The sequence below is a fragment of the Chlamydotis macqueenii genome, chromosome 1, assembly GCF_036417535.1.
Source record: "Chlamydotis macqueenii isolate bChlMac1 chromosome 1, bChlMac1.mat, whole genome shotgun sequence".
Taxonomy (NCBI): Eukaryota; Metazoa; Chordata; class Aves; order Otidiformes; family Otididae; genus Chlamydotis; species Chlamydotis macqueenii.
In genome coordinates, this window is record NC_141556.1 from 130151127 (window position 1) to 130165983 (window position 14857).

The 14857-nt window shown below is 38.4% G+C and overlaps 1 protein-coding gene across 2 annotated transcripts in view; it reads right to left on the reverse strand.

Annotated features, from left to right (window-relative positions):
* PDK3 (pyruvate dehydrogenase kinase 3) overlaps nt 1-14857 on the reverse strand; it is a 50936-nt gene that overhangs the window by 12583 nt on the left and 23496 nt on the right. For both annotated transcript variants that reach the window (XR_015261117.1, XM_086766882.1), the window contains exons 3-5: nt 9949-10020; nt 4679-4863; nt 2505-2594 (exon numbers count right to left, since the gene is read on the reverse strand). Coding sequence is in view for 1 of the 2 variants with exons in the window: in XM_086766882.1 (XP_086623008.1) it covers nt 2505-2594; nt 4679-4863; nt 9949-10020 (347 nt within the window). In the remaining variant the exon portion in view is untranslated. The remainder of the gene's footprint in view (nt 1-2504; nt 2595-4678; nt 4864-9948; nt 10021-14857) is intronic.

The following is a 14857-nucleotide window of genomic DNA, read 5'->3' on the forward strand; positions in this document are numbered from 1 at the left end:
CTATCCAGCAGGAATCTTTTGTGACAAGATGGTAAGCTCCAAAGACTTTCTAAAAGGGTCCTGTCATTAGCACAATAAAACCTGCCCTAGTAAAAAGATCAAAATCCCATTTAACAACCAAGCTGTACAGAGAACTTCAGCCTGGGATGTGCATAATCTAGGAAAAAGAGATGCAGGAATACCTACACTTACATGGCATTCTAAGATCATCTCAGAACTTCTGATGGCCTTGGGAGTAATCCTTTCTATGCCCTAGAAAAAAGGGCATAAGAAGCACAGCCACAATCTTGACTCAGTCATCAAAAGCTGAAGATAGCAATGTAGCTAGTACAACCATAAGCCCATCTATATGGAGAAAGGAATATGTTAACACATTTCAAAGTTTCCACGTCACAGAAGTGAAAATTAGATATGGATCCAGGGTGCAGGAGTTGTATTCTTATTGAGGAGAATAACTTCAAGGCATCTGAAAAGTGAATTAATAACTGTGTGGGAATAAATCAAAAGCCCTCAACACATGGATATGGAGCAGACACAGCCAGTATGCAAACCTTGAGAGAACAAAGAGGCTCTGAATAAATCCCTTTAGCCTCCCTAAATTTAATATAGGACCCTCATCCATTTTCAAAAAGTAGCCACCCTAACAGCCTTGAGATGAACAGGAAGGCACTATCACTTCATCCAGTAAAATACCCAGCCCCAAGAAAAACTAGATTAAACAGAGTCTGAGTGCAGTCTTACTCTAAAAGTCAACTCGCTGGCAGAGTCCTAAGACTGTAAAGGTTCCTGCAAAGTTCAAAGCACTCTTCATGTCGTGGCTGGAGGTAAGTAGCAACAAGAGTGAAGGATCTATCAGTATACATCTTAAATCTTATCTCCAGGGACAAGCCTGGATTTGCTGTCAGCTCAAAAATCTTATTGTATGGACAGTCAGTGAGATACAGGGATCCACCTCAGGCAACTAGAGATACAACACTTGGTGGAGCTGCTTGAAGTAAGAAGTGGCTGTTTAAATAATTTCTTCAATGTTTGAAGAGCATACAGAGCTTGTAGCTGCCACATACAGTGCCAAAATCAACATCTTAACACTGATAAATTGCTCAGAATGCCGTCTGCGAATCAGAACATTCTGGAGCTAGCACAGTATCTAAATTAACCCCTCTATCAATTCTACAAGGAAATGGCCTCAATCACCTTGACCCTAGACAGATTCTGTCTTTAAGGACATTTTGTTTCTTTGAAAGACAACACTAGATACTGTTTACGATGCCCTCATTTTGTCAGTGATTTTTTATTTTCAGATGTGGAAGATCTATTTTAGCCACTGGCTTGAAGATGGAACTAAGCACCTTCTGACACTATGCACTACTCTGTCCAAGGCAGTAACTATGAATTTGATGGTCAAAATAGATTCAAATATTGCTATTAGAAGGAATATCTAAATAAACAACATGACTAACATATATAATGCTGAGGTCAAAGCGGAGTAAGCTCAATAGAAAGAAGAGAAAGCTGCCGAAAAAAGGCCACCTTAGAGCCAGAAAGAACTACAATCCAAGAAGCCTTCATAACAGTAAAAAGCATCTACATTACAAAGCAAGCTATCATGCAGGTCAGAGTCTGACATAAAGATTTCCCTCTTACCTCAAAGGCTGAGGGAAACTAAAGGGGAGGAACACATGCTTCCCCCCTTGCAGCTGCACAAACAGCAGGGAAGGATAGAGGGTGGAGCTCACTCCCACAAGACCTGTATTTTAAATAGATACACCCAGGGTGTGAGCCTTCAACAAGTTCCTGAAGTGGACAGCATTGTGTCATGCCTACTTCTGAAAGCAGGCATGACATGACCTAACATTCTGAAAGCCTATGAACATTCACAACGTTAAGCAAACAGAATTTATTAAGCAAATATGATTTCTAATGCGACTGTGCTGGATCATTCAGTTACAACCATCACACATGTCTTCACTGCAAGAACAGGCTGTGGTATAATCAAATGCACAAAGTAATGGGGAGTTTCACTGGAGTATTTGTATATCTGAGGACATTTTACTGAAAGGTCTAACTAAACAAATTGGAAAGTTTAATTTATTCTCCCTTCCTTAGTACCAGCATCAGATAAAAGATGAGTACATGAGAACTTGCTTCTAAGTATTTCAGGGAAAAAAAAAAAAAATCTGAAGTTTAACAAAACACTTAGATACTCAATCTGATATTTAAAAGGATAGATTAAAGTTATTTTAAAAATTCAATTGTTTTCTTAGTTCTGTTAACATACCAAAAGTTCCTCCATTCCCACTAATGAAGACATTAGAAAGTCTCAATAAGCCCGTGGCTTTATTGTGAGCAATGACAGAACTTAAATTTCTTTTTTTTTTTTTTTTTTTACATTTTATTAAACGAATTTAAATCACCTTCAGTCTTTTGTACCTCAAAACCAAAATATATACACATTCTAAGTTGTGGGGGTTTTTTAGTCAGCAAAAATATTAACTTCATCTTACCTTTAACCACCTCTGCCACATTACAATTAGGATCAATACTTCCAATATGTTTGGGATGAGCAGGATTAATATCTCCACCAAAAAGAAGCGCTAAAAGGAAAAAGAAATGGCTGTAAATTGTTTATTACACTTGAGGCAGCCCAGAAAGTTTAAATCTGATGGTATCTGAAACTTACTGGATAGTACATCATTTTGTAAAAAGCAAATCTAGCAAATTGCCAGAATCCTTGGTAAGGAAGACTACTTGCCTCCCTCCTCTTCCTCACCTCCCTTTTCCATTTTTTTATAGCTAAGGCTAGTTAATACAGAAACAATGGTGTGTGTGGGTTACGGTGAAAACCTACATTTCAAAGCGGACTATTAAAAATTAGACAAAACTAATATGTAAAATACTTCATTCCTACCATTATGTGAGAACAGTAGCACTCACAACAATGAAAATGTTATAGTAACAAGGACTGAGGAACTGTAAGACAGCATTAAAAGCCTTTTACACTCACCTAAGCTGCAATTTCACAGCTGGCACTGAGGTCTTAGTCACTTGACTTTCTCCCTCACTCTCAGCAGCATGATCCCCACTCCCTTCTTTACACAAGGGTCTGGCACTCACCAGATCCTTCACTGAGAGTTCAGCTCTCAAAGAAGTAGAACGGTTTTACACGTTTTTGCAGAAGTGATTTTCTGCTATTTTAGCAAGTTAGTCAACTCTGATACGAAACAGATGCAGTATGAGGTCAGCAAAATAAAGTTCTGAAAGCTTTTGCTATTCCGGTCATGGTGGTGAGCTAATACACTGGCACACTGCACCTTTGCAGACTGCACTATAAAAAACAGTCAATAACATATGAAACAAAAATATAAACTACATAAAAACCTGTTTCTGCATTTTGCTTTCCAATTGTCTTTTTCATCAGTGCTTCAAGATTAATATTTGCCATCATGGATGGATCATTAACATTGCTTAGTGCAGAGAAATTGTACAATGTTAACTAAACTTTAAGCATCTATAAGTGGTTTTAAGTTTCAATCAGTTAAATAAGAGTGTCCAGAGGAAAAGCCATTTCAGTGCAATGAAATAAGTTTAATGTTTTAAAACTAGAGCAAATTATGCTAATGCTTGTCCCAAGAATTCTATTAGGATGTTTTTACTTATTGCTAGAACTCTTCTATGAGAGCCTTTTAACTTAACTTGATTTTATGTCTGTCATTTGTCAGCCCAGGTTCAAGCAGAGAACAAGCTGCACATTTATCTAATTTCGTATGCTTTGCCACATAGAAGTTACTTGTACACATACAGCAAGGCATTTGCTAGTGACATAAAAGGTTACTGGAAAGATACATAACTTGTAGTAAAATACCTTACACAACAGTACACTAGTGTCCGCATTATCTGTAGCATACTACAATTTTTAAGAGCTCATAAGAGCAGAATACAGGGCAGAGAATGAAGCTCTAGAGCTAAAAGGTACAAGATAAACTAAAAGAGATCCCAAGATTGTCCTTAACTTTATACAGATCACTTTCTGCATAGCTGCATATATTGGTTAATAGGAGCTACGCAAGTAACTCCTTTCACTCTAATACGAATGTTAAAAGTTTATAAGTAACAACAAACGAACCAGAACCTAATGACAAAGGCTTAGTAATTCTAGCATTTATTCCTAAATAGGGAATACGAAGTAGAGGAAGACAATGGATATAATTAAAAACTCAAGTTAAAAATACACAACCTCTTTAGAAGGCAAGAAAGTCCCGATAACTTGCTGAAAAATCAACAATAAAAATGCGTATCATACACAACCTATTCCAAGTTTATGGCATCCTTGCATTTCATTATGAAATAAATGTCAAGTCTACAAGGTATGATGAGAGAATTGTGAGAAGACACAGCTACTCTAGTACTACTATGCAAGCCATCTCTGCCAACAAGATTAAGAAGTGACAGCCGGGCTGACAAAGCCTGACAATTCTAGAAGAAAGAGTACTGGTGTTTTGGATTAATTTCTGATAACTAAAGTACCAAATTAACCAGTTGTCAGTATATCTTTTACCATAATTAGCACAGAACATTAACAATTAGTCATGAATATGAAAAAAATCCAAAACAAAGCTATGGCTTCAGGTTTACAAGCAATAACTAATGAGTTGTCAAAGATGAAAAAGCAATTACTTACTGTGTTGGTTAATAAGCATACGGAAAGAGATGCGGTTGGTGTAGAATCTATCTAGAAAATACTGGATGTTACTGCTAACAAATGGATCAAAGCCATATTTTTCCTTGTATTCAATCACCCCTTGCGCCATGGTTGGAACCACATCATTGTGTCTGTTCCTGACTTTAATTAATACATCTAAAAAGCTAGAGGAAACAAAATCAGAAACAGATTGTTAAAAGTATAATTAAACTCGATCTCTCACTTCTGTTTTCAGCTCCCCACAGCATAATAATTTTATCTATCTACTATCCCTCTCAGTCCACAAAAAATTATCAGAGGGAGAGATAAAAATACAACAGTACCTAAACAAATCTATTTAAAGATAAATACTTGGTCAACCTCTCACTCACGAGATCTTTGACATATTTAAGGCCTCAAATTAAGTTATTGCTTCCCAAAATATTCCTTTAAATTATATCTCTCTTTGTCATTAAAGGAGAACAAAAGATTATTTTTTTTTTTATTGCAATCATATGCACCATTGTAACTCTCATTCTCTGCAACCAACAGTAGCTGGGAGATGGGCAAGTAAACTCAAGAAAAACAACCTGACTGTCCTTCATAATTTCCTGAGAAGTTTTACACGTCGTACTTTCTTCCCAACACCTCAACCCATGCAGTGTAACTCTGGAATGTATTTCCTTTACCTAGCATCTATCCTGGTAAGTGTGAACATCAGGATAGCTAATTATTATTAGCATGACTTCTGTTCAGTTTCCTTTTACACCGCTGGATGGCAGAGCACATACAACGGTGCTCTGAGGGGCTCTTCCCTGAGGAAGCTGGAGAAGTTTTAGGATATGGCTTTCACTGCTTTTAACAAGCACCTGTTAATAAGCACTTTGAAACAGCTGAGAGGATTTTTGTTTCTCCTGCCAAGGCAGTTCAACACCTACAATCGTCAAGTGCTCATCCTTTTTTTTCCCCCAACATGCAAACTCATACATACTTGAAATGTTAATTGTAACTAGCACTCTAAAGCCTAGACACAGAAAATCAGTACTGCTCCACTCTGCTACAATCTCCAATACTAGAGGAATATTAACACCACAATGATTACACGATCTTGTTTAAAAAAAGTGCACACAGTGAAATTCAGTTTTCAAAAGAAAGCACGTCTAGAAGACTTGTTCACCTATGCCTGTATCTGCAAATTTACAGATCCTTTTTAAAAAACATCAACAGCAAAACATTCTCAGTAGATTGATAATGAACATGGAAAGGAGGCGTATTAATTATTTTTATCAAAAGTAGAATATACACCAACTAAGAAAGGAAAGAATATTAAGACCAGCAAAAGTACAAAAAGACTACCAAATTAGTCACCACATTTAAAACAGATGCTTCCTTGCCATAACCACTTTGCCAATACAATCAATTAATACTACACCACACCATTCTTAACAAGTTATATGCTTTTAAAATTATTTCTCCTACTGTTCCGTGCCAGCTCCAAAGGAATGTAGGACTCATTTTTAATAGCTTTTCCATCATCTTCAGTCTAACCACCAATTTTTGCCTGGGTATTAACAAACAGTTCTGTAGTCTTTCAACACTATTTTGTTGCATAACAAAGGGGAAGTTTTAACTGCCTAATCCCCCAATCTAAATACTATCACAGTACAGAATGACTTCTCTTAGCAATCTTTCTGACTGGACAGCTTAAAATATTTCAATGCTTAAAAGGTTTGTAGACTCTTTTTACATTTATTAAGTCTGCGTGACTTGTAACCACCGAGATCTGACATTAGTTTTCAAGACTACTGCCCAGCTGTATTCACACTGCTGCTCTGTTTTAGAGCAACAAGACACTAGCTAAGAACAGAGCTGAGAAGCAACAATCACAAATGAAAGACAACTGACAACACTCTCTACTAACTGCTATTGCTGACAGCTTTGCTATTTGTTTTTAAATACCTCCGCTACCCACAACATACATAACATGATGTCTATGTGCTCCACAAAGCCAAACTGCTCACAGACATCCCGCTACCAAAGTGCTTAAATGCACAGAGCATGCTGAAGGGCAAACAAGAGGCTAGGAGGTTTATCTACTATAGACTAGTAAATCAAAGATGTAGTGTGCAAATACACACAGGAATATTTAAAATGCTCACGGGATTAGCTGTCGGGGGACAATATTCCAGAACAGCTCTGAAAATTTTATTTAGCAATGACTGTTTTTTTTTCAAAATTCAGTGTATTGTATTTTCAGAACTACAGTGAATAAATAATACAGTTTGTTTGACAGAGGAGGAATTATTAATACGAAGCTATTTTAGTAAAGTAAGCTTCAGCGGCTTCTGTATTAACGAAAGAATATTTAAGGTATTACCATTGCAGAAGTCTATAGATTTAATTTATTTAATAGCAAAGACAATTAATGTATGTCACAAATTATTATTTAACTCCCTAATGACTGTAATATATTATTCTGTTTTGATCTGTCATCATAGTGCAAGAAAAGGAGTCAATATAAAGACAAAGTGATTTTTTCCTACGCTTATGTTATGGACAGTATTATCTGAAATGTTAAAGACAAAGATCAGTAGACTGGAAAAAAAAAATAATTTTAAATGCAACAATCATGCAACGGGGTTTTTTTGATCGGCTACCCTTTTTCAAAGTGCTAGCTGCTAACCGAGAGTCACCCAAGAGACAGGTACAAGTTCACACTCTGAAAGATTTCTCTAGAAAACACAGCTACTTTCGAAGTGCAAAACTAACTGAAGCAGCATTTCACATTACTTGAAAGTAACAAAATGGCATCTTCTTGATCAAATCTACTCCAGTATTACTCTGTTCAAATTGCTACCAGAATCACTATTTTAATCTTAGTGCTGCAGAAAGGAAAGCTACTTCTGATTTACTAAGCTTCTTGTGTCCGTGTTTCTCTAGACACACTGGCAGTTTACTACTTTGGTTGCTCTCAGTTCCAGCATCCTGGAACCGAGCTCCCCACACACCCTCCCCACCAGAGTGCCACAAAGAAAAGCCAGCAAAGAAACTCACAAATATAGGGGGTAGAGTAAGTGTTCTTTGAAAGTACATGTAAACAGCACATTTTACAAACCCCTCAATTTTTGAAAAACAATTTCTGCCTCTGGGTGTTTATCTGGATGCATATTGACAGCAAGGGAGATTTCCAGCACTTCTGCCAGCTGACACCCTCTACCAAGCGTGGACACCTTGTCTTAACACTCCTGCAATCACACTGTTTGACAGAACTGTGAAAAGACCTCCACCTGACCACTCTGTAGCTTGAGGAAAGATACTTGTGTTATCAAAAATGCAAAAGTAACCTGACGTTTTGGCCACAGTAATCTGGCGACACTGTAGCTAAGTCTTCATAAGGTCTGCTAACCAATAGGACATAATAAAGAAACCGAAGAACCTCTGAACCTCTTAATCACAAATACTGAGACAAATAGTCCTTTTAAAGGATTTTGTCCAGTGCTCACAAAAATGTAACACTCATGAAGGTACATCTGTCATCAAATTTATCTGCTAAGAGCAGAGACAAACTGGGCCACACTGACAAGCATCAGCATTAGTTTCATCTCTGTACTTAACTCCTAACTGTTCACCTCCTCTATTGCATTGGCACTGCTTTGTTGGCCAAGCAGTGTAACAATTTCGGGACCACAGGGCTGGAAGTGGGCTATCTTTCCACTAGATCAATTTCACAATTCACTCCACTGATTACTTCAGACAGCTGTGCCAGTACATAGGTAAGATCTGTAATCCCCTATCACTGATATGGACCAAGGTTTCCTCAGAAAGAGGACCTGAACTCTTGAGAATAGCAGAGCAGGCTCCTCAGACAGACAGATATAACACAAATAGTCAGGGGGTAGTTTTATGTTCAACTGATCAATTTATTCCACTATTTTAGAAAGCATTAATTGAAGAACTACTGCCAACACTGATACAGCACATCTGTTGATATCAAACCTCTTTAAAAGATCATTTTAGCTCCCCTTTTTTCCTTTGATACTGTTACTCTGATTAGTCATAACATAAACCGAAGTCAGTGCCTACCAAAACACTCATTAAAATTTCCAAAAATCAACTCCTCTGTAAGCCTTCAAGTTTTCTGAGCAGTTGAGGTGGACATGACATTCGGCTCCAAACAAAAGCTGCTGGGGTTGTACTGAGGTACTTCCATCCAGGCAAGTCTCACATTTTGTGATACTAATTAATCTAAAGGACAAAGAGATGGGGGCCATCGTGAAATGTGTAAGTCATCTGATACCACACAGGGCACTAACAAGGATGTGCACTACCATGACCCAAGGATGCAGGACTGGGTTTTCTGTAATACAAAGCTAGCTTCTACAGTGTGCTCAAAGCAGGAACAAGACAGCTGAGAGGAACCAAGGTGTCGTAGTTCAGCCCCTATCGGGACCACCTTAGGCCCCCCCTCACTAAACAAAACCACAACACAAGGAAACTAATCAATGGCACAATAAAAACCTGCAAGAAGTAATCTGAAACAAAGCTGAGGGCTATAGACCTTAGTGTTGATGATGGCTGTGTTTTAGGGTTGGGTTTTTTTTTTTGGTTGGTTGGTTTTTGGGGTTTTTTGTGTTGTTTTTTTTTTTTTAAGTTTCTGATGCATATGTTGCACCTGTTGTTCTCACTTACATGTGGGTTTTTTCCTTTTATGCATACAAATCTCAAGGAAACATTTAATGACAATTTTAATATTATTTTGTTGACAAGAAAATTGGCTGAGCTTTCCTTTCTTCTCAAAACATCAGTAATATTATTCAATGAGGTAGATGAACACCAATAATTCAAGTCCATTAAAAAAGCTTTTCGCTAAAAACAATGATTGTCACATTAAATGTTTTCAAATGAATAAAACCTGAAGTATTAATGTGTTAATATACATTATATACAACAAAGTATTAAGCACAATGTATAGTAAAATGACATTTTAGTCTTAAGTATTTGATATGCAAGTATATTCTCACGTGCATGTTATCTTCTCAACACAGCCTTGGAGGAAGCATTTCATGCCATTTCTTAAACTATTAGACTGCATAAATGCAAAATATATTGCTCAAAAGCACTTAAGATTCTGCTCCAAATAACAATTTTGGCCTTTCCTGCACAAATTCTACCTTACAAATACAATCACTGTTATCCTATAGTACAAAACCACTTCTTTTTTGAGACAGATTATTTCAAAATGAACCATCACAAGAAAACAAATTACTCACTCATCCAGAACATGAGGATCCTCAGGACTTTTATTTTCATATTCTAAAAGCTCAAGGAAACTCTGCATGTACCTGAAAAAAGCAAAAAAAAAAAAATAAAGAAGGAGTTAAAATACTTAAATCTAAATTACTTTGTATTTTTTTTTAATCTTAAGACCAGAACCTCATCTGCAACAACAGAAGCATAGTACACAGTTCTCTGCAAAGGCTAAAATGAAGTAGGACGCTGCAACAAAGGGAAAGAAAGCAACTACAATATATTATACTGAGTTTTAAAATATTATTTATGATCTTACAGTCCACAATTCAGGGAAAGTACTATATATATCAAGCTGAAGTTAACAGGAGCAAACTCTCTCTTCGGGTAGGTCTGTAATTTCAGGAAACTTAGTTCATCCCTGGATCTTGATTTCCTGGTCATCCACTTTGTAGAGACGTTAGCGTGCTCCCACATTCCTCAGAAAGCAATCTCATCTTCCTTCCAAAGTAAAGCTCCAGGGAACACTCCCCAGAAGCCGTGGTAATGGAACTGCGCCAAGCTGGTCCTACCACAGTACTCTAGAAGAGTACACCCCTTCACGCACTCCCACATCTCCTCACATTGTACCTCAGGCCAAGTGACACAACCCTCAGTTTCATAAAAGCACTACTTATGCAACAGTACTCTCTCTAGTTCAGACATTTGGTACACATGAGATACTAACTGAGCTACAGAGGTGCCACACAGGACCCAAAGAAGATTTAAGGCAAAGTACCACTCAACAGGAACATGGCCAGCCTGCTCTGTAGGAAACTAGCCCAACACCAGTATAAATGCCACCATCTCAAACCACTGGGTCTGAGGACCAGGTATCAACCCCTGATAGGGGGTTGCATTTCGCAGTACAGATGTAGCTTTAAAGATTACAGAACTGGACCTATTTCTTGAATCATACAAGGTCTCAATCACATATTAAAAGGCACGGTTTCAATAAAATGTAGGGTTTCAACATTACCAGAAGGAGCTGTCATTCCTCTCTCCCTTTTGCCCTCCCTTCACTCCTGGTTAAGCACTGCCACTTACACTGATAACATGAGTGCTAATCAGATGTGTCTGTCAACAGCTCTAACTCCCTGCAATGGCAAAACAGCCAGCCAGATAGGTTCGCTTGCATTTTTTAATCACGCATGAAAACAACTCATAGAAAGGTCTAACTGGCTAAAGCTAGCACAGGAGATAAAATACAACCACAAAGCCTACATAAGATAAGGAAAAAGCAAAACAAGTCACCAAGCCATTCCCCTTTCAGTAGCAGCAACCCATTACACCAGCTCAACAGAACAGCCTATGCATAAGCTCAGTGCCTATGAGACACACCACAGTCATTGAAGCTTGGACAACTTCTCATTAGAACAAAACCTCTTTTGGTAGCAGTTCTATGTTGAGGTCAGCTTAAACAGGCTATGAAACTTCACCCTACATCTTCAAGCTACAGCAAAGCTTAAGACAACACTCCTGTCTACACAGCTTCATCCAGAACATGCTGCAGCAGTCACAGTGACCGCAACATTTCTCCGGGGAAATTGATATTTTCAACACGGTCAACACAGGGACACTAACTCCTGTCCCTCTGTGTGTTTTTGCCCTCCCACAACCATCATCAATAACTACAGAAATCCCTCAAATGTTTGTCAGTTAAAAGTTTGAGACGTAGTTGATGTCTCTGTTACTGCTTATTTAAAATCACTGTTTTTTTACACTGCTAAGAGGTAGTACCAGTTTAGAACAACCATCACACCATATTCCCAGGAATTCAAGAAATTGCCTAGGGTCATTTCAGGGAACAGGAAGTAACTTAAAGTCCCAGCCCACTATCCACTGAAGAGGTGTTCCTCATTTAGCAGTTAGAAGACGCTAAAGCAGCTCTAACTATGCAGGGACAGTACACGCGATGTGGAGGATAGAGAGGCAGTGGAAGAATCATCAGGACCATCAGCTGGAGAGACCGAGCTTCTGAAAGAGTGAATGAGAACTAATTTCCTTTGAGAACATGTCCTTGCACACATTCCCCTTTTATTAATTCTCACTGGAAAAAGCTGCTTTGCTCTCTGAACTCAGGTCTCTGAACTCTCTGAACTTACCTGCAAGATATAACAAGTTATGATCACCCTCACTCCTTTGTTTCAAAGAGGTACATGTTCCTCAGTATCATCTACCTCATATGAATCAAGGTCAATCAAGTTAATTATGGATACAGGATGGGGGAAGAAGGTACTATTATTACACTGAGCAAAACAAAACAATAAACAATCATCAAAGGAACTCCAAAATGAAATCTAGGAAAGTGGTGGATGAGGCACTGCGGCAAGTCAGGGCATCATAAGTTTGGCTCTATGGAGGCAGTAAGATGAGCTTTTAACTTCTTGCCAAACCAGGCAATGTCACATAGAAGCAGTGCTTAAGACCCATTCCTGTACCCAGTTTTGCTCTGCCTTTAGTGAATACATGACACTCCACAACCAATCTTGGCTACCTCCTTCACCATTTCCTTGATGGGTGATGAGAACATATCTAAATCATTCAATTCATAATTGTCTCAAAGAGGAAACACTTTCTGGACTTTTTCTGTGAATAGAAAAAAGGGTATCGTTCATGTGGCGTCCTTTTCTTGCAAATACATTTAGGAATTTAAAAAGCCATGTAACTTAAGACCACCAGCATTGTTGGATTGGAATAGTTCTCTCATGCTGTGGGTTATAATATAACAAGAAAGCTAAGATCTTCCTTGGCAATTAAATAAATATTTGCTGTCTTAAATTTGTTCGTGTGGTAAAAGGAAATCAGGCAAAATACGTATTTGATTCTACAGAGAAAAGCAATCTACCTCCAAAATATCTGCAGTATTTCTGTGAAAGAGTCTTATTCTAATTCCTCGAATATAGGTTGATCTCTTGCCAGTCGATGACTATGTCTACATTATCATTTTTATTTCCACATCTACACCTGAAGTATGGTTTTGAAAGGAATCCTCCAATAGTCTTCACTTAATCCACACTGCTTATATTTGCAAAGTGGTTTCTACACTTCTCAGAAGATCAGGCTCTTCTCAGAAGAAACTATACTGGAAGCTACTGTAGATGTGCATCAACTGTGCAAAACCCAAGGCTGCCGTCATGACCTGAAGCAATGAGTGGGCCAAAATACTATAATACTATAAACAGGCACATGCCAGGAGATGGACTATGGACTGTGACAAGAACCTTCCACACTGTAAAGTGTTTCTCATATTACATAAAAGACCAGATGCTGGAGGTGTCAGCAAGCTTGCCAACAACCACCCCTCTACTCATTATGCTCCCCTCTCCCATCATTTCAAGTCTTCCCCCTAGTTTGAAATCCTTTCCCTTCCTACTTTAATTTCTGTTGCCATCCTCACTATTTTGTGGAGGCCTTTATCTCTTTTCCTTGCCTTCTCTTTTTTCTCCCCAGTCCACTCTTCTACACCCATTTCCATAAAGGCAACAATAGCCCTTTCTGCCTCCCAGAACACCCAGGGCTGCAAACCAGCTTTCCAAGGAAACTCAGAATCACAGAATTCTTAAGGTTAGAAGAGATGTCTTGAAATCATCTAGTACAACCTCCCTGCTCAAGCAAATTCAGATAGAGCAGGCTGTCCAGGACAGTGTCCAGTTGAGTTTTGAAAATCTCAACAGATGGAGACTCCATAGCCTCTCTGGGCAACCTTCTTGTGGTATTTGATCATCCTCACTGCAAAAAAAGTTTCTTATGTTCAGATGGAATTTCATGTGCTTTAATTTGTATTCATTGCCTCTTGCCCTGTCACTGGGCATTACTGAAAAAAGTCTGGTTCCCTTCATCTTTATTCTCTCCCATTTTAGGCATTTATACTCAAGGAAAATATCCACATCGCCCACCCGCGCCTTCTCTTCTTCAGGTTTAACAGCCCAAACAGCTTTCTGAGTATCTCTAAGGAGATATTCAGTTCTCCCAGCTTCTTCCCACATGAGAGATGCTTCAATAAATCTGTGTCATGAAAGAAAGGACACCTTCTCTCATGGCAAACTAAGCCAGAGAAGGTTATTAGGAAGCTGCTCACCATCTGCCATCACACAGTATTACGAAAGTCTTGTTTCTGAAGATCCAGGACAACCATCACACTTGAAAAGCAACACAGCAGGTGCTTTTTACTGCAGACCTCCTACAAGAAATCTTGAACATCAGCAATCTTTTGCTGATGCTAAGGATAAAACAGTAATGAGTATTTCTGGTACTGAAGGTAGTTAATACCTGACTTTAGTGCTGTGTGTATTTGACAGGTTGCCTACCAGCACTGGTACGTTGTGTAGAGATTTATACTCTCTGTTAGCTTATTGGGATATTGGTCCTGCAGCCCCTGGAATAATCAAACATCACTACTCTTGTGTTGAAGTATCAGCACTTTTACTAGAGGGGCAAGTCAAGTGTTTCTCTCATCTAATGCAGGAAGTAATTGTGCGGAAAACTGTCTCAGTCAGAAAAACTGACTGAGTCAGTCAGCAGGTCTCAACCAGAAAAAAGCTGCCAAACACGGTAACCAGTCCACCCGCGTAACCAGCAGGCGGAACAGCCTCTGAGGTCATTACACTGCAGACTCAACATAGCACCAAAGGGGAACTGAGAATTTCTGAAACAAAGGAAAATTACACAAGCTAAATGCTCTAAACTAAGGAAATTTATAAATGTACTAACGTAATTTATCTGTAAAGTCTGTGGTGATGGAGAAACTATGGAAAATGCTTTTCCTTTAGATAGAATTAGGTACAATATTTAGTTGTCTCTTTAGAAGTCAAGTTCATTAGCACAAGCACTATATCCAGCAAGTTAGAGGGACATGCTCAGAGAAAAAGTTATTAATTTCAAATCTAAGTT